This window comes from Littorina saxatilis, linkage group LG10 (genome assembly GCF_037325665.1).
Source record: "Littorina saxatilis isolate snail1 linkage group LG10, US_GU_Lsax_2.0, whole genome shotgun sequence".
NCBI classification, from domain to species: Eukaryota; Metazoa; Mollusca; class Gastropoda; order Littorinimorpha; family Littorinidae; genus Littorina; species Littorina saxatilis.
The window spans coordinates 19,005,802-19,031,314 of record NC_090254.1 but is presented as its reverse complement, the minus strand read 5'-3'; the positions used below and the strand labels follow the sequence as shown (position 1 = coordinate 19,031,314).

Genomic DNA, 25,513 nt, shown 5'->3' with positions numbered 1-25,513 from the left:
GGCAGTAGGTTTGGTGGGCATCTTCTTTTTCTTGGGCACAACTTTCCCCTTGCTTTCTTCCCCCATGTAGTGAGCGAGCCACCTGCAAGCAGCCAGAAGGGACCAGTTAGGCTAGAGCTATGTCACGTTATTCTACCTGGCCCCGCCACAGGTAACATGCTACTGTTACCTGAGCTTTACTGGGTGCACACCCCCTCCAATCACCAAAAGAGAAGACAAAATGAAAAACTTCTACTTTTTTAGTTTTGATTTTTTTTCAAATTCACTCAAATTCAATTACATCTTTAAATTCTCCACTTTTTTTCCCTGAATCAAAAGTTACAACAGACTATACAGTACAGGCCCATGCAGGTGGCTGCTCAAACTCACAGAGGGAAACACAAACCCAGCGCGTCCGAGCGACACAAGAACGCACCACAAGCTCAGAACAACATACCGAAGGCAACACGCAAAATCTGGCTTTCCATGCAAAAAAGGTTTCTTTGTTTTTTGATACGGACAATTTTTGGGGATAACCTTTCTGTCTTCCAGATCACTGTGAAGAACGAATCTTGTCTGTTGTAATCAACAGGGTTTGATCCTTGAACAGAACCATCAAGATTCTTAAAAGTACACCTGGTAAATCTACGTATCTATGTGTCATGTAGGGTGTGTTGAAATTCAGCTGGGGGCTGGGGGGTGGGTTGTGGGTTGTGTGCAAGATGCATGTGGAAACTGGCCTGGGAATGAGTAAGTGGTTTGGGCATACTGACGGGAAAATTTTGCCTTTTAAGCAATTTTAAGGGCACACGGAGGCTCTTTTCTTACACAATAATTTTTAGAAAAGGACATTCCCAGGTCTGGGAAAAATTGAGAGCCAATGCCATGACTGGTCAAACTGCACTGTTGAAAGTCTTGGGGGCGGAGGGAGGGGGGTATTGGGACTACTAGATTCTTCCTCTGCTCCCATGCAACCACCTACCTGAGCGCAGCACTCAAGTTTCATGTCTAATCCACTTCAGAAGATGTCTTATCCAATCACCAGCTCTCTTCTTGCAGGCTAACATTTGCACGCTAGTTACTACTAGGAGCATGCACCACACCATACACACACAACACTGATCACAACACAACCAAACAGAAGCATGCACATAACCACCAACCAACCCCCCCTTCAAAAGGAAAGCTCAAAGTAACCACAGAGGCTGCCAACATGACACCTTTTACATCTGAAGAGAAGAGACAAGCCCAAGTAATATTGAACTAGTATTTCTGCTGTCATCTAATCCTCTGAATTTGCATAACTTGATCTTGTGAACATAAAGTCATTTTAATTACCATTCCACTTACGGAATGAACAGTACAGATGCTATTCATTTATAATGGGTTTAGAAGAATGTTTTGTTCTCGACAAAACACACATCAATTAGTTCCACTAGAATTATTCTTTGCTTTCATGAAAGTGACTTGTATCAAATACAACTCAATAATACCACTATATCATCAGCTTTGAATTTACAACGCTAAAGGTCAACTTAACCTCTCAATAGAAAAAGTTGCAGAGAGATGCCCGACAAATTTAGTGAACAGAAAGGCACCTTAACCTTAATCCATAGCCACTTTGGCATCCAAAATGATGGAAATTGTTGCGATTCTTTCTTTTCTTTATTTGGTGTTTAACGTCGTTTTCAACCACGAAGGTTATATCGCGACGGGGAAAGGGGGGGGAGGTGGGATGTTGAGAGATAAAAGTATGGAATGTGTCTGTGCGTACAAGTGCACAAGGAAATGTGTCAGTCCCACCATACTTGATGAAGAATGAACAGCAGGGCAGCAACAAGAACAATACAGTGGAACCCCCCCCCCCCCCCCCCTTTCAGACCACTGATTAAAGAGTCAGACTCCCTCCCTTTAAAGATAGTTATCTTTCTTTCTTTATTTGGTGTTTAACGTCGTTTTCAACCACGTAGGGTTATATCGCGACAGGGAAAGGGGGGAGATGGAATAGAGCCACTTGTAAATTGTTTCTTGTTCACTAAAGCACTAATCAAAAATTTGCTCCAGGGGCTTGCAACGTAGTACAATATATTACCTTACTGGGAGAATGCAAGTTTCCAGTACAAAGGACTTAACATTTCTTACATACTGCTTGACTAAAATCTTTGCAAACATTGACTATATTCTATACAAGAAACACTTAACAAGGGTAAAAGGAGAAACAGAATCCGTTAGTCACCTCTTACGACATGCTGGGGAGCATCGGGTAAATTCTTTCTCGTCCCAACCAATATGGGACTCCCCCTAACCCGCAGGGGGTAAATATAGTTTTCTAAAGATTAATTGTTCATAACCTCTGTAAATTTACCCCCATTTTAAGACTCCCTCTTTTTTAAGATCTGATTATCCCCCCTACAAATTATAAGGTCTTAAAAGAAGGGGGGGGGGGGGGGGGTGGTGTTGGTTTCCACTGTATTTTAAACAACAACAACACAAGCACTGCACAGCCAAACAGAGACAGAGGCCACCAGACAAACGTAGACACACATACAAATAGGGTTGTACTGGAGACGTACCTTTCGCCTTGCTGTCGCTTGTAGCCGTCCACCACCTGCTTGGGTATGGCATCCATTAACTCCAGCGAATCCCGGATGTGACACAACGTCTTGTAGTTCTCACGCCCCTTCACCTGAAACATTCAAGGCAAATGGTGAGACTTCCTTCTTCTTCCAGGGTCCCCACTAGTTTTTAGAAACAAAATTCCATGACTTTCCATGAGCCTCAATAAGATTTTCCATGACTAGATCCACAGGTCGCCATTACCGAACACGCAAACTTTTTACGTCTTGTCACTGCCAGTTTTGACACTGGCTTGCTTTGCACTGAATTTGAGTCAGTTTCTACGCAGTGTCTCTTCGACAAGCAAGTCAAGCATTTGCTACGCAGTCAGATTATCGGTAATGTTTGCTGGTCCTGTCATTTCACTAAACTGGACCAGCCACTATTTGTATCCATCTGCACTTTCGTAAATTCCGTTTCGTAACCGTCACTGTGACTTGACGAACTGTCATTTTTTTCACCGCGATACACAGTTCATTGCGAAGATCTTCCTCGGTAATTCGTTCCAATTCCGCATACTTTTTGTTGTCAAGAAACAACTCGAAAGAAAGTTTCAAACTCATCATCCTCCATCTTGCTTGTCGAAGCGCTAAAGTACTTTATCGATGCAAAAACAAAAGCAGAAAACTTCGACGAAACCGACTCAAATGCAGCGCAGACGACAAAACGAGATAACGGAAGGAAGTGAGCCTCTAAAAATACCGTTATTCTCGTATGCAAATACGAACGAGAAGTTGGTCATACCATAGACCATTTATCCTGGACCGCCAACTAGCTCTCTCTCCGCTCTTTCTCTCTATTACGAGGTAGCGGCCTCTCGCATTTAGGAACCTACGCTTACATGGCCTTTCAGAAATCAGGGGGATGTCATATCCGGTGTCGATTGTAAACATGGACGAAGTTGCCGAGGTAAGTTCTGAAAATGCTAAAATAAACTCAGCAAAAGTGCATATGGAACAAGTTTTTCGATGAGTTTTGTTAAGTTTAGTTTGGAGTTTTGGAAAATCCAGTTCATTGTCACCTCCCATTGTTACAAATAACTGGAGCGTGCTTTCTTTTCACTGTCTTCGAATCGCTGGCCTTTCAAACCGGACGTCATGCGCCCCTGAAAGTCGAGAGTCGTAACCTCGAAGGGTCACGTGATGAGTTGGCGGTCCAGGCTAATTGGTCTATGGTCATACGAACAAGCCTTGTGCTGGCGACGCAAATCGCCGCTGGCTGGCAAAGGGGGGGGAGGAATGGCTGGGCGACGAAAATCGCCGCTGGTGTGCTAAAGGTTAATTCTTTTTTTCTTTCTTATTTTTGTTAAATTCCATGACTTTCCATGGCTTGAATTGAAATTCCATGACTTTCCAGACCTGTACGAACCCTGTTCTTCTTCGTTCATGGGCTGAAACTCCCACGTTCACTCATGTTTTTTCACAAATGGGATTTATGTTTATGCCCATTTTTACCCCCCATTGAGGCAGTGATACGACGCTTCTTGGGGAAGAATGGTGAGACTTGAAGCACACTTCCTAACTTGTTATATTCATTTTTATTTGAAAATTTACCCCCATTTTAACCCTTACACTGGTGCAATTCTGCAACACATGTTACATAGCCACTGGTGAATTAACAAAAAACGGTCATATAGGTTTTCGCATCCATGGGAGGTAATCGGAACCGACCAAACAGACTGAGCCAGTAGCGCGACATATGTCGTGACAACCAGGTGACAGTATACGTAAAGTAGCGCGACATATGTCGCGACAACCAGCCTAAGGGTTAAGACTCACTCTTTTTTAAGACATTATTTTCTCCTCCTTTAAAGACCACCAAAAAACGTGAGAAAATTAGGTACCAAAAGAAAGGTCTAAACATGGAGGTTAATTAACAGTGCTTTAGAACAGCAAGTCTGGAAAAGCCATGTCCTCAAATAAACAAGAAGAGCAAACGCTCGATCGAGTCACTTTCGCAGTTCTGAATATTATATGAGGCATCAGATGGACAGGAAGAAATTGCTATTCACAACACAATACAGATGTAAATAATTTGATGTAAAGAATAATCCTATAAAGTTTGAATCAAATCCGATGAATAGTTTCAGAGATATGATATTTCAATTTTTTTCCTTCAAGACATACCTGTGACCTTGAAAAAGGTCAAAGGTCACCAAAGCAGACGTCAAAGTGTAGAGGTCACTGGGAGTCACGTTCACATAAAATTTGAGCCCGGTCACTTTTATAGTTTCCGAGAAAAGCCCAACGTTAAGTTGTGTGTTGCTGAACAGAAAAGGCTAGTTATCTCCCTTGTTTTTCTGATAACGTTCGTAAAAGGCTACAGATGTAAATACTTTGATGTAAAGAATAATCCTACAAAGTTTCAATCACATCCGATGAACTTTGTCAAAGATATAAAATGTCTAATTTTTCCTTTGACGCTGACCTGTGACCTTGAAAAAGGTCAAAGGTCAACAAAACCATCGTTAAAGTGTAGAGGTCATTGGAGGTCACGACTAAACAAAATATGAGCCCGATCGCTTTGATAGTTTCCGAGAAAAGTCCAACGTTAAGGTGGTGTCTACGGACGGCCGGCCGGCCGGACAGACTAACACTGACCGATTACATAGAGTCACTTTTTCTCAAGTGACTCAAAAATAAAGGGTTTTTTTCTATTTTTTTTCTAAACTGGAGGAGATAACTGCAACAATATAACAAGATGCTAAATATCTAACATAAAATCAATGAAATGCAGAACAAGATCACAACAAAGCACAAGTCAACTTACTGTCAACGTAAAGACTTCGCTGTCGTCTGCTTTCCTCTTTTTACTAACACTAGTGATGGTGGTGTTGAGAGCATACTTGGCAACATCACCTTGAAAAATAAGAAGCAAACATCAGGCACTAATAACAAAGACACCAACAGACATAGATGTACACACCCTGGGGATACTTGCACTTGTAACCTAAGTTCAGTCCAGTGTGTAGAAAAATCAATCTAAATATCAAGTGTGCAGAAAACTCAATTTCAATTATGCAGAAAACTCAACGTAAATTCTTTTGGGAGATCACAAGTATTACTTTTACAAATTTTAATTCCTCTGAAGGCAGTATTGTATTAATCTTCCTCGAACATCATGTCTGCGTAAAATACTGCTCTCAACGTTCCAGTGACAACATTCAATCAACTCAAACACTCGGCATGGGGCTATTTCTAGAAAGGCTGCTGTGAAAAAAAAAGCTGCTACGGTAATGGCATGGTCATATGCTATCATTCAATCCAAGTCAACCTTATTCATAATTGTGCTACCGGCACGGTTGGCCTAGTGGTAAGGCGTCCGCCCCGTAATCGGGAGGTCGTGGGTTCGAACCCCGGCCGGGTCATACCTAAGACTTTAAAATTGGCAATCTAGTGGCTGCTCCGCCTGGCGTGTCTGGCATTATGGGGTTAGTGCTAGGACTGGTTGGTCCGGTGTCAGAATAATGTGACCGGGTGAGACATGAAGCCTGTGCTGCGACTTCTGTCTTGTGTGTGGTGCACGTTATATGTCAAAGCAGCACCGCCCTGATATGGCCCTTCATGGTCGGTTGGGCGTTAAACAAACAAATAAATAAATAATTGTGCTCATGATCTCTCAGCAACAGCAAAAACCAACTTACCTCCCTTCTGCTGCTTCTCATTCATGGCCACCTTTTCATCCTGTTTGCGGTCTCGCCCGGGGCAGGCACAGATGCGGACCTCGATTGCCCTCCTCCCCAGCACGATGTTGTCGTGTTCCAGCGTGAAGACAATGTGGATAGGACGTCTGTTGGGCCCGCCCACACAAGACCCAAGGCACATAAACTGTAAAAGCAAAGGCAAACCTTTCATGTACTCTTGAAATTTTGTTGACCAGCGTCTTTGCTCCACAGAAAGGCATCTAGTGTAATAATGTATTCATCAGGAGGCTAAACTCATGGGTGTTACTGGGAAAAATCAAAAAACTTGATAGACAGGGGTCCAAAATGCTCAAGTTTGAAAGAAAGTTTCTGGACACCGACGAAACCAAATCATAATAAGCAAGATGGCAGCAAATCCAAAGGAGCGAACCGAGAAAGCACGCGAACCGGTGTCAAAAGTCGGATCGGAACCGCTGCTCGTTATTTCAACTTAGCGAAACAAAGCTTTTTTTGTGTTTTTTTGAAAACCCGGAAAACCGGAATTTCCGGCTTCAGATTTTTTCAAAAACCGGAAATCCGGCAAAAGACGGAAGAGTAACACCCATGTAAGCTTCTTCAATGAACAGAGGCTATCCCCAATACAACTACAATGTACTACACATACCCCTAACCCGATTCCTCGTCTGAAACTGCTTTCTGCTAGTGAGAATAATGAATCTCATTCTCAACTACACCACTATAGATTACTAAACTTAAATTACCTCCAGACCTGGGAACCCATGTTCTGCTCAAACAAACTTGGTGTATTTTTTAGACAAATGACCGTACTACATTCAACATTTGATTATCCTTGATTAAAACATGCTTCACACGCGTCCGTCACACCGTTAATTAAGTTTATTTATACATTTAAAACAAATGCTTTTTTCAATGTTTACTGACAAAAACAGTAATCATGTGTCAAAATACTGGATCGGCTTCGGGATGGGCTTGTGAAGAAAAATAGTCTAGAAATTTTTCTCGTCGTATTTTTTTTCCACTGACCGTATTCAAGACAATCATGCGTACAAAATACGGTGAAATCGTATGAGTTCCCAGGTCTGTACCTCCCTTACTTAACAAGAAGAGCAAACGCTCGATCGAGTCACTTTCGCAGTTCTGAATATTATATGAGGCATCAGATGGACAGGAAGAAATTGCTATTCACAACACAATGAGTCACGTTCACATAAAATTTGAGCCCGGTCACTTTTATAGTTTCCGAGAAAAGCCCAACGTTAAGTTGTGTGTTGCCGAACAGAAAAGGCTAGTTATCTCCCTTGTTTTTCTGATAACGTTCGTAAAAGGCTACAGATGTAAATACTTTGATGTAAAGAATAATCCTACAAAGTTTCAATCACATCCGATGAACTTTGTCAAAGATATAAAATGTCTAATTTTTCCTTTGACGCTGACCTGTGACCTTGAAAAAGGTCAAAGGTCAACAAAACCATCGTTAAAGTGTAGAGGTCATTGGAGGTCACGACTAAACAAAATATGAGCCCGATCGCTTTGATAGTTTCCTGTCAAAGATATAAAATGTCTAATTTTTCCTTTGACGCTGACCTGTGACCTTGAAAAAGGTCAAAGGTCAACGAAACCATCGTTAAAGTGTAGAGGTCATTGGAGGTCACGACTAAACAAAATATGAGCCCGATCGCTTTGATAGTTTCCGAGAAAAGTCCAACGTTAAGGTGGTGTCTACGGACGGCCGGCCGGACGGCCGGACAGACTAACACTGACCGATTACATAGTCACTTTTTCTCAAGTGACTTAAAAAATCATGTCAAAGGACTCGTCTCTCTCAATGCAGTACCACATTCACAGAACTGCATGTCTACATCCCTACATCCAACATTCCATTTCTACGGTCAGTTATCCGGAACCATCAACAAGACTTAAAAAATGTAAAAATAAACTGTTGACACAAACAGATGGACTAACAAAAATGAATAAGATGTAGGTCTGGGTGTGTGTCAATGTGTGCAGGTGAGTTTGCGAGTGCCTGGAGGTTAGGAGGGTGTTTGGAGAAGGAGGGCAGCAGTATTACCCACTTGAAACAAATTTGTGACCCATTCCGAGCCAGCCTGCGGCATTTCGTAGGGGATGATGACGGAATGTCTCAATGTCGATGCATCTTCCATGTAGCGTGCCATCTTGTGTTCACACCGCACAAGATGGTTGGCAGCAGGGATGTTTTTCTTGATGTCGTCATTCGCGTGATTTGGACATCTTTTCACCACCTGTGTAAATGAGACGAATTGGATAAGAACAAAAATCCTAAGTTTTCTTGTCATTCAGATAACCCATGTCATTCAGCTCTCATGATAACCGTCCCAGATCTGCTTACCCCCAAAGCTTTGTTTGTTTGTTTGCTTGCTTAACGCCCAGCCGACCATGAAGGGCCATATCAGGGCGGTGCTGCTTTGATATATAACGTGCGCCACACACAAGACAGAAGTCGCAGCACAGGCTTCATGTCTCACCCAGTCACATTATTCTGACACCGGACCAACCAGTCCTAGCACTAACCCCATAATGCCAGACGCCAGGCGGAGCAGCCACTAGATTGCCAATTTTAAAGTCTTAGGTATGACCCGGCCGGGGTTCGAACCCACGACCTCCCGATCACGGGGCGGACGCCTTTACCACTAGGCCAACCATGCCGGTCGACAAGAGTAATGGTCAAGACAAATTATAGTAAACTGATGACCAAAATAGTAATCCATTGGTTACAAACGCCAACATTAGTAACACAAACCTAATTTGAAGCACATTTTAAAATCGTAGTCTGGACTCAAATGCAGTATTTTTCCCCAAAAATCCCCCCAAAATAGTGCTAAATTACTCCAAAATAGTAAGAGTAAACAGGTCGGCCCTCCTACAAATGTCTGCAAGGATTCACCAAGTTTAATCAACTTTGTTGTTTGTATCCAGAAAAAAAGACATAGCACAACATATTGTGAAAAAGAATTGCTGAGAGGAATATGATACAAACAACTTTTTTTCTTTTTTTGTCCAAAAACACAATTAAAATCAGTTTAACATTTATTCAAAATGCCTACAATCCTGTGTATTTGTTCACCAAAATTAATCATACCGAGAAGAACTGCGTTTATATCAATGTTTTTTTTAATTTTACTTTCCTCCCATGAGAGTAATCATTTCATTCCACCAAGGCATATCAACAGCAACCGAATCAAAACCGAAGTCCCACAAAACATCAAATAAAGCCACCTTACAGTGTTCTGGTTAGGAGAAAACAGGCAATGCAATCATCCCCAGAAGCACTACGTTTATCTCAATGTTCTTTTTTCTTTCCTTCCATGAGTAAACCAGCCCACCAAGGCACATCAACAGCAACCGAATAGAAGTCCCATATAACATCAACAATGCCCCCTTACCTCCTGACAGTGTTCTGGTTTGGAGAAAACGGGCATTCCACGGATATAGGCACCTTGGGGAGCTTGGTTCTCTGTCTTGAACCGCACGGGACACGTTGTTGCCATTCGAACATACAGTTTCTTCAGGGCTGCCGAATGCTGCACGCAAGAAATGGCAGAACAAAATATCAAATCAAGGTCGTGATCAGTTTTTCTTTCTTCTCTAAAACACAGAGAAAACAAACCAACACTACTTTTTTTCTCTAAAGAAAACAAACCAACACCACTATTTTCTTTAGATAAGTGTATCATTCACCAAAGTGGTGAGCTATGAAATTTCTTTCCATTTTTGGCTATATATATCAAATCTCATGAGCCAGCCAAATCTCAATGCATAAAAAATCTCAGTTAAAAGGTTTGGACGCTAAAAAAAAAGAGACTGAATTAGGCAGGAACTAACAAATTATTTGATTACCATTGTTAAAATGATGTCTCATTATCTTTATTCTTACCGTCCATGTTGTTGACTTTGTTTCTTTGGACGGAGGGGCGAATGATATTTCGAATTTGTAGTCCCCTGCGTAGTCAGTGCTGCACAAATAATACACAACATTAATTCTTTGAACACAAACAAATAATCAACAGCCACTCTTCTAATTACAAACGTCTGCAACTTCAACTCTTTCTCTCTGCATCATGCTAACAAAACAACACACAGAGTTGGCAAAAGAAAGGATACCTTTCTCGTTTATCAAGGTAATTGGGGTGAGGATGGGAATGTACTTAATAATAATAATATGGGAGATTTATAGAGCGCTTTACATTCTCAAAGCGCTTTACAATGACAAACATACATAATACATACAAAGCAAAGCAAAAGCATGTGCAGCAGCATTCAGCACACAAGTGAACAACGAAACACTACATCAATACAATCTGCAAGCATACTAACACAGGCAAAACATTCAAACACCTGATTCAAAAATGCACCATGTTGAAATAAAATTAATCAAAATACTGGGTGAAGAAGAGTGTGTTTTAAGGTTTGATTTGAAGGAACAGAATGTTTGGCAGTGTCGGATAGAGTAAGGGAGAGAGTTCCACGCAACGGCAGCAGAGTGGGAGAAGGCTCTCTGGCCGTGCTGTTTGCGACTAAAAGAAGATAGACGGAATATTCTAGTGTCTACAGAGGAGCGGAGGGATCGTGAGGGTGTATAGAGTGTGAACAGGTCAGACAGGTAGGATGGGGCTGAGCCAGATATTATTTTGTAGCAGATACAGCAGCACTTATATTGGATTCTCAGCTCTACAGGGAGCCAATGAAGTTTCTTTAGCAAGGGGGAACAGGACTGGTTTACCAAGGTAATTCTTTCATGAATAAAAAAAAACAAGAAGAGCAAACGCTCGATCGAGTCACTTTCGCAGTTCTGAATATTATATGAGGCATCAGATGGACAGGAAGAAATTGCTATTCACAACACAATACAGATGTAAATAATTTGATGTAAAGAATAATCCTATAAAGTTTGAATCAAATTCGATGAATAGTTTCAGAGATATGATATTTCAATTTTTTTCCTTCAAGACATACCTGTGACCTTGAAAAAGGTCAAAGGTCACCAAAGCAGACGTCAAAGTGTAGAGGTCACTGGGAGTCACGTTCACATAAAATTTGAGCCCGGTCACTTTTATAGTTTCCGAGAAAAGCCCAACGTTAAGTTGTGTGTTGCCGAACAGAAAAGGCTAGTTATCTCCCTTGTTTTTCTGATAACGTTCGTAAAAGGCTACAGATGTAAATACTTTGATGTAAAGAATAATCCTACAAAGTTTCAATCACATCCGATGAACTTTGTCAAAGATATAAAATGTCTAATTTTTCCTTTGACGCTGACCTGTGACCTTGAAAAAGGTCAAAGGTCAACGAAACCATCGTTAAAGTGTAGAGGTCATTGGAGGTCACGACTAAACAAAATATGAGCCCGATCGCTTTGATAGTTTCCGAGAAAAGTCCAACGTTAAGGTGGTGTCTACGGACGGCCGGCCGGCCGGCCGGACAGACTAACACTGACCGATTACATAGAGTCACTTTTTCTCAAGTGACTCAAAAAGTGAGATATATAGTTTAAGATCTTCTTCTTCTTCGTTCATGGGCTTAGACTCCCACGTTAACTCATGTTTTTAGCACGAGTGGATTTTTACGTGTATGACCGTTATTACCCCGCCATTCAGGCAGCATACGCCGATTTCGGGGGAGTATAGTTTAAGATGTTGGGTGTGTGTGTGGTGTGAGGGTGGATGATGAAATTGTACTTGGACTAAAATCAATGACTTCAACTTACAATTCTGGCACAGCAGATGATGTGTTGGTGTGTGGCATTGTGAGACCCCCATTGCTGTCCTGTGGAAAACACAAGAACATGAAACATACTAAACACAAAACTAAAAATAAAATAAACAGAAAGAAAGGGGAAAAAAATCAGACTAAAAAATGACATGACAGCAAGGAATTAAAACTTCTTAAACAAGAGGCGAAGCCATCAAGGCTCACGTAAGAAATCGACAAACAGTAACACAAACTCAATCACTCCGTCACACACACACACACACACACACACACACACACACACACACACACACACAGAAAGAGCATAGGTGAAACTGTGCAAGAAAGCGAGACACTAGATCTAGATCTGTCTGTCTGCATGTAGCCTACTTACAGGGACACGACTGCCAACTAGTCTCGGCCCGCTCAAAAAAACAATGACCGAGACTTTCAGTAATTCCTTCGCATGACGTCAAACCCTCTTACGTCATAATGTGACGTCAATGTAATGTGACGTCTTCAAATGTTAAGAGTTTCTACCACAGACATACACACGCACGCACATACGCACGCACGCACAGACAGAGTTACGATCGCATAGGCTACACTTACGTGAGCCAAAAATGAAGAAATCCTCTATCTGGCAAGACATTCTGACAGTGCAACAAGAAGTGAAGCAGAAAAACTGCCCATCAGTTTACTTTTGAAATGTATGTATATTTTAACCATCTACCTTAGGATGTTGAACTACTTCTTCTACAACAACAACAACAATTTTATGTTCCAACACTCGTCATGTCACTGAATTCATGGACAAACCGACAAGGACTGAAAACCAAACTTACATCATGAAAAGGACTGGTGGCTGATGAACAGATGATATTGCTCTGCGAGTCAGGACTCATGTCCGCCGTGGAGGACGCCACAGGGATCACAGGGTTAAGCTGCAACACACACAAAGACAGTCGTCATTAAAACAAAGTTATCTCTCATGTTGCCCTTTTTTATATTTAGTCAAGTTTTGACTAAATATTTTAACATCAAGGGGGAATCGAAACGAGGGTCGTGGTGTATGTGCGTGTGTGTGTGTGTGTGTGTGTGTGTGTGTGTAGAGCGATTCAGACTAAACTACTGGACCTATCTTTATGAAATTTGACATGAGAGTTCCTGGGTATGAAATCCCCATACGTTTTTTTCATTTTTTTGATAAATGTCTTTGATGACGTCATATCCGGCTTTTCGTGAAAGTTGAGGCGGCACTGTCACGCCCTCATTTTTCAACCAAATTGGTTGAAATTTTGGTCAAGTAATCTTTGACGAAGCCCGGGGTTCGGTATTGCATTTCAGCTTGGTGGCTTAAAAATTAATTAATGACTTTGGTCATTAAAAATCTGAAAATTGTAAAAAAAAATAAAAATTTATAAAACGATCCAAATTTACGTTTATCTTATTCTCCATCATTTGCTGATTCCAAAAACATATAAATATGTTATATTCGGATTAAAAACAAGCTCTGAAAATTAAATATATAAAAATTATTATCAAAATTAAATTGTCGAAATCAATTTAAAAACACTTTCATCTTATTCCTTGTCGGTTCCTCATTCCAAAAACATATAGATATGATATGTTTGGATTAAAAACACGCTCATAAAGTTAAAACAAAGAGAGGTACAGAAAAGCGTGCTATCCTTCTTAGCGCAACTACTACCCCGCTCTTCTTGTCAATTTCACTGCCTTTGCCATGAGCGTGGACTGACGATGCTACGAGTATACGGTCTTGCTGAAAAATGGCATTGCGTTCAGTTTCATTCTGTGAGTTCGACAGCTACTTGACTAAATATTGTATTTTCGCCTTACGCGACTTGTTTTAACTCAGAAATCTGAGCTGAAAATCTGAGCTAGTGATGCTCAGTGTACACTCCACCCCCTTTATTTTACACACACAAACACACACCAAACAGCCATGAAAGTTCAAGCAATTTTGTCATCAACAGACCAGCAATTCTCTTGAAGTTGAAGCTTATGAATAAAACCAAGCAGTACCATAGACACGAAATCAATTGGGACGTTCAGTGATCACCTAGGAAGATCACTATTTTTCAAAACTCAGTCTCCACTCTACCTGTTGTCATTGTTCTTTAGACTTTTACTTGTAAAGATGTATGCTCAAAACTGTCTGCTGTGCAGCGCTAAGAGACAATGTGCGGACATAATTTGGCTGTGGAAGAGCTGCGCTCAAGACGGTTATATGCCTCACTGTCGGGGGTAACAACAGGGTGAACCCTTCCACAGCAAATAAAATCCTGACCGAGTTACTTTTGAAAAATGTCTATTGCTACGCACACTTGTATTTAAGTTGTAAGTACTTTAAAAGTACTTCTGATGGCAATGAAGTGACACGGGTATAAATATATCAGCACTTGTATTGGTTTATTACGTTTCCAGTAAAAAAAGGCTGTTAGTTTATTATAATTTAGTAGAATGAGATGTAAATACATTCGTATACTTCAGTTTGTGCTCAAAAACAAGATCTTTTCTTTCTTTATTTGGTGTTTAACATCGTTTTCAACCACGAAGGGTTATATCACGACGGGGAAAGGGGGGAGATGGGATAGAGCCACTTGTCAATTGTTTCTTGTTCACAAAGGCACTAATCAAAAATTTGCTATAGGGGCTTGCAACGTAGTACAATGTATTACCTTACTGGGAGAATGCAAGTTTCCAGTATTAAGGACTTAACATTTCTTACATACTGCTTGACTAAAAATCTTTACAAAAATTGACTATATTCTATACAAGAAACACTTAACACGGGTAAAAGGAGAAACAGAATCCGTTAGTCGCCTCTTATGACATGCTGGGGAGCATCCGGTAAATTCTTTCCCCTAACCCGCGGGGGGTCAAAAACAAGATAGTGTTTCTGATTTTTAAAGCAAGTGCTAATCCTTTCATTCCTTTATGACCCTCTGAAATGTGTGCGTGTGTGTGTGCGTGTGTGTGTGAGTGTGAGTGTGTGTGTGTGTGAGTGTGTGTGTGTGTGAGCGAGTGAGTGTGTGTGTGTCTGTGTGTGAATGCGTGTGCGTGTGTGCGTGCGTGTTTGTATGTTTTAAATAGTGAGACTTTCATCCAAAAGGGAATGTGATCAATCATCAAGACATGGCAGACATAATGTCCTATGAAAGTGTGTGCGCGTGTGTGTTCATAAACAGAATCAGGTTTTTAATCTAGGAACTTTATCCACATGAACATGTTTTTATTGCCTAGTTTTTAATCTAACTGATACTGTGATAATGAGTCATGTGCAGATAATTAGGCAGCCACAAAAGCAAATGAAGGGTGAGTTTACTACTAGTCAACAGTCACAAGTATCATGGGCAACACCATGGAAACAACTTCTGTGTTTTCAACCATGAATTGATTTGGAGAGAACAGAAATAACCATGGCAACATAACCCCATGTGGTGTAATCTCCTCTCACTCCCATGGACTCCAGCTGAAAATCTGCCATGCACCACCTGTTCAATATGGCCACACTGGCATGACTAATGTGTTAGCTTTACAGGGAGTGTGTGCATGCTTTTGTGAACCATTACCAAGTCACCTCAGTTCTATTTCATTATAAGTTTTAAAGTTCGTTTCAGTAGAACATAATGTGTGTATACCTGGGGAATTCTCTAACCACAGTAAAATCATTGGCATTGATTTATCTACCAAGGTCACTAAGCCATTGTCATTGTACTATAAGAACAGGACCGCATGGGCTATTTTAACACCAGTAACAATGGGGCTAGCAGAAGTAAAGACTAGGACTAGGAGTCCCAACAACCTCTTCGAACCCCCCCCCCCCCCATCTGCCAGAACCACCCACACCTGATCAATGAATTGTCCACTCAAGCAAACAGCTTTCTCATCAGCCAAATCATATGAAGTCTTATATCGCGCGCGTATCTCCAGACTCGGACTCAAGGCGCAGGGATCTATTTATGCCTTGTGAGATGGAATTTTTTTACACAAATACATCACGCATTCACATCAACCAGCAGATCGCAGCTATTTCGGCGCATATCCTACTTTTCACGGCCTATTATTCCAAGTCACACGGGTATTTTGGTGGATTTTTTTTATTTTTTATCTATGCCTATACAATTTTGCCAGGAAAGACCCTTTTGTCAATCGTGGGATCTTTAACGTGCACACCCCAATGTAGTGTACACGAAGGGACCTTGGTTTTTCGTCTCATCCGAAGGACTAGCACTTGAACCCACCACCTAGGTTAGGAAAGGGGAGAGAAAATTGCTAACGCCCTGACCCAGGGTCGAACTCGCAACCTCTCGCTTCCGAGCGCAAGTGCGTTACCACTCAGCCACCCAAATCACTGAGCACTCTACACTGTTCCAGTTAATGAAAAGAATGTCTGACCAGAGCACACACACACATGTTCTCCCACACTGATCAATAAAACCGTCATTGATTTTTCTCTTTCCCTCCCCGTGCCTGCAGACCGGGTGAGAAATTGGCGGGAAAACTGGCAGCCATGACGGCACCGCCGGCCATACCTGAGTATTGAACTGAGCTAGCGAGGCAGGAAGACTGCTATAAATTGTTGATAGACTGTGGTGTTTGGAACTAATGGCCCCACGCTATCGCAAAATGGGGTGGTGAATATTTCATGGAACAGATCAGTTACCCTGAATTATTCAGGAAAAAGACAATGGGAGAGGCAAGGCAAGAGAGAAAAATGAAGATATGGGTAGGAGAGAAACGTCAAACTAAAATCTTGACCAGAAATTGAAAACAGAATGTGCTTTTAAATGAAAAAAAAACACCCACACTTTAGCATGAAAACATATATACGAAAAAAACCAACAACGTTTAAATCAGTAGTATGGACCTAAAACTGATACATGTAAAGAAAAATGACACAAGCGCTCCAGCAACTAAGTATATTTTAGGATAGCCTCACCCCTTCTTCAAACCCACTACAGGACATATCACAGTCTTATGTGAGCAGTAAATGCGCATTACTTTCCACGCAAGACCAAGGTCAAGAAAAAGACACAAGCAACCCATCCAGTTCAAAACAAGAGAACAAGAGGAGACATAAACTTGTAGAAAAACAAGGTAACTTGTGAAAAGTGTCCGATTCAAAGTTGTGATGATAGCACAGCCAGCAAGCGTGTGCTATTTGTGAGCTGCAGGGCCTGAGCCACAGCCTGCCTCCTGTCCAACCCGCACTAAGACAAACCCTACAGCCAACAGCGAAGCAGAAATATTACATGCCCGGACAAAAATCTTCCTCAAAAACTTCTCTGTGGTACTCACACGATACGTCGTGAACGAAGTCCTTTCCAGCTTGATCATTTTGGACGAATGTGGAAAGGGCGCGGAAAAATGATGAAAAATCACAGAATAATGTTTCTAGCTCTGGCGCCGTCACCTGTACCTTGCGAACATGGCCAGAAAATAAACTACAAGAAATTCCCCCAGGGTTGAATCGCACAAATTGATCTGATCAGGGTGAACGGCAGGACAGGTCTGGTCTTGTAGCGCAGAGCGCGCGTTGCCCAAACAAGCCAGGGCATGTGCAAGGCTTGGAGAAAGGGTGACCAGCTTTGCATATGATACATAGGTAAGTAGGTAGAATGGATTATGTTAACAGTACTTGGCTGGCAGGCAGAACTATACTAGCTATAGGGTCACTCTCACACACACACACACAGCCAGCCAACACACCAACTCCCAATCACTCCCCTCCACCCCCTCCGTCTCACACACACTCAACAGTGGTCTCTTCTAAACCCACCCCCACACAGCCAGCCAGCGCCAATATCGATGAGAGAGAGATCAAAGTGGAACAAGCCACGCGGTTGACAATCACAATACTGCTCTGGAGTGGAGAGGGCTTGTCACGTCGCCATAGCGACAACCACGCTACACCTCCGGACACAATCCGGCCGGTGACAGGCTATTTTTAGCCGCCAGGTAATAAGCACCTTCTATTAGTGTACTTCACGCTACGCTCTATCTGGCCTTGTGTGAAGAGTGCGCTCCACTCATTGTGTGTGTTGGGGGGGGGGGGGGGGGTGCACGTACAGGCCATGGCATGGGGCCTATTGGTGTTGTTTACATTATGTTGTCTACAGCCCCTGGCGACATGTCACAACTCGCCAGGGCTGCGTGTAGTAACAACGCATCAACAGAAACCACAACAATGTGGCACTAGCAAAGATCGGACGGATTTGTGACAGCGTGAAAAGAGTAGCCTTGGAGATTTTGTTTGAAGGAAAAAACAAACACACTAAAACACAGTGTTTATTTGCCCCTATAAAGAGTAAGAAATCTACACTCTTGGAAAAGATCAGCGTATTATTGGGAATGGGAAACCAGAACTAGTACCAGTAAGCACGTGGTGAAACCAGGAAGTCAAACTTGCCTGGCAGGGAGACTGGAGAAAAGGTCAAGAAGTGTATTACATGCACTGACCAGGCCGGAGCAGACCTTCGCAACCCAAACATTGTTTAGACTAGCGAAAACCTTTGTCATCATGCTACAGAAGAATCTTTCTTTTCTTTATTGGGTGTTTAACGTCGTTTTCAACCACGAAGGTTATATCGCCGCGACGGGGAAAGGGGGGAGATGGGATAGAGCCACTTGTCAATTGTTTCTTGTTCACAAAAGCACTAATCAAAAATTTGCTCCAGGGGCTTGCAACGTAGTACAATGTATTACCTTACTGGGAGAATGCAAGTTTCCAGTACAAAGGACTTAACATTTCTTAAATCTGCTTGACTAGATCCCTGCGCCTTGAGTCCGAGTCTGGAGAAACAGAATCCGTTAGTCGCCTCTTCCCCCTAACCCGCGGGGGGGGGGGGGGGGGGGGGGGGGGGGGGGGGGGGGGGGGGGTTGCTACAGAAGAAAGATAAAAGGAAGGAAGGGATGTATTAAAAGAGACCAACAGGACTACCCCGACTGCAACACAACACAGTCTGCAAGTGAAAAACTGTTCACATCTTCCCGTATTCCTTCACAGGTGGTGCTAACCCCGCACTTAGAAGTGACACGGTCACGCTGTCTTCTAAACAAAACAATTACTGACCGGCCCAAGCCGAGGACTACCCTCTGAGGACAGAGCGTTCACACCTCTGTGTAAATATCACAGTAGGTGTCGGAAACTTACAGCGAGTAGCAGGTAGTTACCACAACAGATGTCTGCTCTCTCAAACACAACAAAGACTCAGGTCGACATGACCTTTTGCCTCTGCCCCCCCCCCCCCCCCTCCCTACACACACATACTGCCGAACAATGCAACATGACATCTTCTCAACCTAAAGTCAAGAGACTCCACCGGTGTTTTCAGCGTGGCATCGCCACACCCGCAACACCAAAGTGGCAGAAGGCCATTACTGAAGTGGGGGATGAAGTGATCTTACTGTTGAACAACAGACGGCTAAGCTGCATGCCCCCGACAGCCTCTCAAGGCACAAAAGTCAACCCTGACACCATGCACGACACAAATCTCAGGAAACACATGCCGCAAGGCTAGAAATTAAGGGGGGGGGGAGGGGGGGGGGGGGTGGGTGGGTTGGAGGTGTTAAGGGAAAGGGGAAGGTGGGTGCGAGAGGCAGAAAGTGGGGAAAGCATGTGAAATTGGCCACTTTATCTGATTACACGACATCACAAAGGCTGTCTTTGTCGCATCGATTACCAGGCGTGTGGGTGGGGAGGCATGCGGACGGTGTTTGTACTCAAAGAGTGTGTCTTTGGGGATGCGGCCATGGCTGACTGTGATTAAATCTAAACGCACGTGCAGGTAAATAGCATGTTACCGGACACCGTCTGAATTGAAGGAAAGTTAGTACACCAAGACTGGACTTACAGTGCATCAGGCCGGGGCCTGCCACACTCCCAGTAAACCCTGCCCGCCATGGCCGCACAAAAACGAGCCATCTGTGATCTGATGTGCAAAGTATTTGATCTCTCAAACAAACTAATATCCATTCTAATTTTTACACATATATATACATACCAATATTCAATGTACACATAAACAAACAAGAAACAAAGCTCAAGGAACGCAATGCTTGACTATGTTTCTGTTGCAGATGACCCAGGTAAACTCTATTAGTTCCCCCCCCCCCCACCTGTTTGTCTATATTCCTGTACTGTAACTGTCATTATAAACGGCCAACAAATGGTCCTTACATTCATACACGAAAAAGAGCAAGAATTAAGGAAGGGCAAGAGAATAGTTGAACAGATACAAATATTTTGTGCTCAAATGTTTCTTCCTGATGTCAACAGAATAGGTGCTAAGGTGGTGAATACCTATTGAGGGATCATAATTTACAGATTATTTTTGTATCCCTCATTCTCAAAGCACCTTTCAATGGACTCCCATGATTGTCAACAACTTCTCAGTCAGAAGCAACTTCTATACAAAAAGTCAGGGTTTTTTCTTCTGTCAGTTTTTTTTTGGTGGTTTATTTTGCTTTGTTCTTGAAAGTTGGAAAACTGTAGGCTTACACAGTCAAAAGCATAAGAACAAGAAACATGTTCTCAATGTTTCTGTTTCCCCGACCGACCCTACAACTTTTTTTCTTTACCCTTTGACAAATATTTTATCAAAAAATTAAAAATGACAAAAGTCAACTTTGCAAACTTTACAAGGATAGTTACTCTTCTCCAACATCCAGGGGACACAGCTCACAGGATTTCTGGCCAATAAAAAGCCACATGCGCCAGTGTAAATAAAAAACAAATAAAATCTAAAAAAAGGAACCGACCATAATATTGGGGGGGGGGGGGGGGGGGGGCTGGTCAATGGAAACAACCTTTTTTGGGGGGGAGGGGTGCATAAAACAGTCTGCTGGGTAACCCACACCAGGAGGTTTTTTTTTCTGACTCTGCACCAGTCAGTAACGTATGAGTTAAAACATAAACACCAGTGTGTTTAGCCTGGCAGAAAAAGACAATGGATAATTTGAGCTGACCTAATTCTGATGGGACAGTCCAATGCACAGAAGCCCAACTATACCCGGCAGAAAAAGACAATGGGTAATTTGAGCTGACCAAATTCTGATGGGACAGTCAAATGCACAGAAGCCCAACTATACCCGGCAGAAAAAGACAATGGGTAATTTGAGCTGACCAAATTCTGATGGGACAGTCCAATGCACAGAAGCCCAACTTTTCCTGGCAGAAAAAGACAATGGGTAATTTGAGCTGACCAAATTCTGATGGGACAGTCCAATGCACAGAAGCCCAACTATACCCGGCAGAAAAAGACAATGGGTAATTTGAGCTGACCAAATTCTGATGGGACATTCGAATGCACAGAAGCCCAACTATACCTGGCAGAAAAAGACAATGGGTAATTTGAGCTGACCAAATTCTGATGGGACAGTCAAATGCACAGAGGGCCAACTATAAATGTGTTAAGGCAATGCTGGGTTAAGTGCGCGCCTTTGCTAAACGCTGTAAACTGTGCATAAGGTGACGCAGAACCAACTTCATTGGATACCCACTTTGACCTGCTGAATGGAATACTTATTGGTCAATTTTCGATTTTTCAGAGCCAATAATGCGTTTGTTAACCAAACCCTGAAACACTTAGAGCAGAGGTGTCGCAATCACTTGTCAGCCCTTGGCTTATATTAATGATTAACGCAACAAAGTGCAACCCGATATCAAAGGTGAAGGCCTGTCCTTGTCTGCTACATTTGCAAATGAGGTCAAGTGCATATATCTTCATATGGCCCCTGATACATTGAAACTTGTTTGTACTGTAAACAAATTGCATTATCCACCATAAGAGTTAAGACAGTAAAACTTTTCACACTAAACTAATCATATTATCCTTGACCTCCTCTACTTGCAAATGAGGTCAAGTGCATAGATCTTATCAGTACCACTAATCAATGGCACTTGATACATTGAAAAGGTTTTGTACACACAAATCATATTATCCACCATGAGACTAAAGGAGACAGAAGACAATAAATAACAGTATCCCGTCTTCCTTCATGGGCTGAATCTCCCACGTTCACTCATGTTTTGCACAATTCGGTTTTCACGTGTATGACTGTTTTTATCCCAACATATGCTGCTTTTGGGGGAAGCATCCTGTGTATTTTCGTGTTTCTATAACCCACCAAACTCTGAGTCTGACATGGATCACATGATCTTTTCCGTGCGCACTTGGTCTTGTGCATGTGTGTATACATACACGAAGGGGGATAGGAACTAGCAGGTCGGCACATAAGTTGACCTGGGAGATCGGAAAAATCTCAGACCTTAACGAACCCGCAACTTTCCACATAGGAGGCCGATGTCTTATTCACTTGGCCAATGTGACCGTCATCACGGTATATTTATATCACGGTTTATATTTATATCTTTCTTTATTTGGTGTTTAACGTCGTTTTCAACCACGAAGGTTATATCGCGACGGGGAAAGTGGGGAGATAGGATAGAGCCACTTGTTAATTGTTTCTTGTTCACAAAAGCACTAACCAAAAAATTGCTCCAGGGGCTTGCAACGTAGTACAATATATTACCTTACTGGGAGAATGCAAGTTTCCAGTACAAAGGACTTAACATTTCTTACATACTGCTTGACTAAAATCTTTACAAACATTGACTATATTCTATACAAGAAACACTTAACAAGGGTAAAAGGAGAAACAGAATCCGTTAGTCGCCTCTTACGACATGCTGGGGAGCATCGGGTAAATTCTTCCCCCTAACCCGCGGGGGGTATATTTATATCACGGTTTGAAATCCAAAGAGGAGAAGAAGTTTAGCACATGCAGAGAACCTATCAAATCAGTGACATAAATCAACATCAACAATCTCTTTAGAGGTCTGCAATATAACATGATAAGTGTCTTGACTGAAAGTGAGCTGGTACAGTATTTAACACAATCATGGAAAATTTTTTATCTTTGTGAATTGCAAAAAACAGCACAGGAATAGGAACCAAAAAATCAACATGCATACAAATTCTAAGCAGAAACCTAAAACTAATAACAGGCAGGGTTTAACTGTAACTAAGGCAACACTAAAACTTAAGTGGAAAATGACACCAAGACTATGCCTCCCATCCAAATCTGGTGGAGGGGATCAAATGACCCACAGTCTTTTTCTCCTGGGCTGAACCCTGTATATTCAGCTGACCAATACTCAGTGATCCCATGGGTCCCAACCATCATATTTCCCATTTGCAACATAACCCGAACTGTATCCCACGAACGCTATACTGTAATCGACTTGAGAAATTTTCATGCCGATAATACATGATAAAGGATTCGTTGTGCCCGATCAGGGGCTACAGTTGGAGATGGAAGTTCACCCAAAATTGGGAACATACTAACTAAAATACGGTGGGTGACATGGGCGCCCCCATTTTTTTAGCAAACGCCACCCAAGGCCGCTTTGGTCGGGTAGAAATTCCGTAGTTTCAGAGTCTATGGATAAAGATCGCGTAAGAAGATGGCGTAGAAAGGTTTTGACGTCATTTAATGCATCATGACGGCATGCCTCCCTGCATTCTTTCTCTCTTGCGCGGTGTGTGTGTGTGCATTTTCAGCACATGTGTTACTATGCGTGTGTGTTTGCAAGGATGTCTGTGTCCGTCTGTCTATGAGCGTATGACTATGAGTGTGTGTTTTCTGTGTATGAGATTTGTGTGAGTCAATGTGTGTGTATGTGTGTTTGTAAAGGTGTGGGTGTCCGTCTGCCTATATGTGCGCATGAGTGTGTGTTTTGTGTGTACGAAGTTTGTGTGTGTGAGTGAGTGCGTACGTGTGAGTTAGCATGAGTGAGAGAGAGAGAGAGTGTGTGTGTGTGTGTGACTTGGGGTGTGTACATGTGTGAGAGAGAGAGTGTATGGGTGCAAGGGTGTGTGTTCGCGTGTCTATATGCGTACGAGTGTGTTTTGTGTGCATGAGATTTGTGTGTGTGTGCGTGTGTGTTTGTGTGACTTGGGGTGTGTGTCAGAGTGAGAGAGTGGTTATTTATGTGTGTGTGGTTGCGTGTGTGTGTGTGTGAGAGAGACAGACAGAAAGAGAGAGAGAGAGAGTGTGTGTATATGTGTGTACGTGTGCATAAGTTTGTATGTCAATATCAATCAATCAATCAATATGAGGCTTATATCGCGCGTATTCTGTGGGTACAGTTCTAAGCGCAGGGATTTTTATTTAAATTTTTTTTAAATGCAATTTATATCGCGCACATATTCAAGGCGCAGGGATTTATTTAGGCCGTGTGAGATGGAATTTTTTTTACACAATACAGTGACATCACGCATTCATATCGGCCAGCAGATCGCAGCCATTTCCGCGCATATCCTACTTTTCACGGCCTATTATTCCAAGTCACACGGGTATTTTGGTGGACATTTTTATCTATGCCTATACAATTTTGCCAGGAAAGACCCTTTTGTCAATCGTGGGATCTTTAACGTGCACACCCCAATGTAGTGTACACGAAGGGACCTCGGTTTTCGTCTCATCCGAAAGACTAGTGTGTATGCGTGTGTGTGTGTTTGATTGTAAAGATGTGTGTGTCCGTCTGTGTGTGTTTTGTGTGTATGAAGTTTGTGTGAGAGTGAGTGAGTGCGTGAATGTGTGTGCCTGTGCATGTGTGACTTGGGGTGTGTGTATGTGTGTGTGAGAGAGTGTGTGAGAGAGAGAGTGAGAGTGAGAGTGAGAGTGAGACAGAGAGAGAGAGCGGATTTGTCCTTCGCTGGGGTATGCAGTGCCTTGGCATTGCACTTCTACTTAATTAATAGTTATTCTGCAGTGTCTTTCACTGACTAAGAGTAAGAGAACAGGTCTAGTGGACCTGGCTTAAAATCATGTATCTGGTCCAAATGTTTCGGCTACAGAAACTGTTTGTTCAGACCTACATGTTAAATTTATTCAAAGGTTGATCAATGACCAGCCAGGGTTCAGAACAATGTGTTAGATTTTTAAAAAAAGTCTGCATCAGGGACCAAACTTTGCCCGAGAGCTGAAAAAAAATACTAGTCCAATAGTCAAAGTGATATTAAATGATCATGGGTCCTAACCATCCTTTCCCTGTGCAATTTGCAAACCTAGCCGCAATATCAGTATATAAAAGTATTCCGACAACATCCACTAACCCATAACAAAAATGTCAAAGAAAAACGTCGTGGACAAGAACAAGTGTCTTTCTTCAACAGCACTGAAAGAATCTGGTGGACATTTCAACCTGATTATCTCCCTTCAACCAGATACTCTTGATTCAATCAAAATCTTCATACATTTAAAAAAATCTTTGACAGAAAACCAAATACAAACCATGCCACAAGCATAAGAACACCCATCACACAATCCCCAATCTGTTGAAATATTGTTCAGACTTCAGAAGAGCTGTTCATGACACTAATGACAAGTTCCACTTGCACTGATCAGAATGGCGTACTAATGCATTACAAAACAACAACATAAATAGAACGCGTGTAACTAAGAAAAAAACCTCTGAAATTACAGCAAGCGGCCACA

The 25,513-nt window shown here is 42.2% G+C and overlaps 1 protein-coding gene across 4 annotated transcripts in view; it reads right to left on the bottom strand.

The window, feature by feature from the left end:
- Positions 1–25,513, bottom strand: part of LOC138978345 (cellular tumor antigen p53-like) — a 58,266-nt gene that overhangs the window by 16,950 nt on the left and 15,803 nt on the right. For 3 of the 4 annotated variants that reach the window (XM_070351059.1, XM_070351060.1, XM_070351061.1), the window contains 8 exons: positions 12,829–12,927; positions 12,000–12,058; positions 10,173–10,251; positions 9,682–9,819; positions 8,332–8,520; positions 6,239–6,422; positions 5,365–5,453; positions 2,553–2,665 (listed from right to left, as the gene is read on the bottom strand). In XM_070351059.1, the coding sequence (XP_070207160.1) occupies positions 2,553–2,665; positions 5,365–5,453; positions 6,239–6,422; positions 8,332–8,520; positions 9,682–9,819; positions 10,173–10,251; positions 12,000–12,058; positions 12,829–12,927 (950 nt within the window). Of the gene's footprint in view, positions 1–2,552; positions 2,666–5,364; positions 5,454–6,238; positions 6,423–8,331; positions 8,521–9,681; positions 9,820–10,172; positions 10,252–11,999; positions 12,059–12,828; positions 12,928–17,308; positions 17,650–25,513 lie in introns of those variants that run through there. The other variant, XM_070351062.1, reaches the window with a different exon arrangement.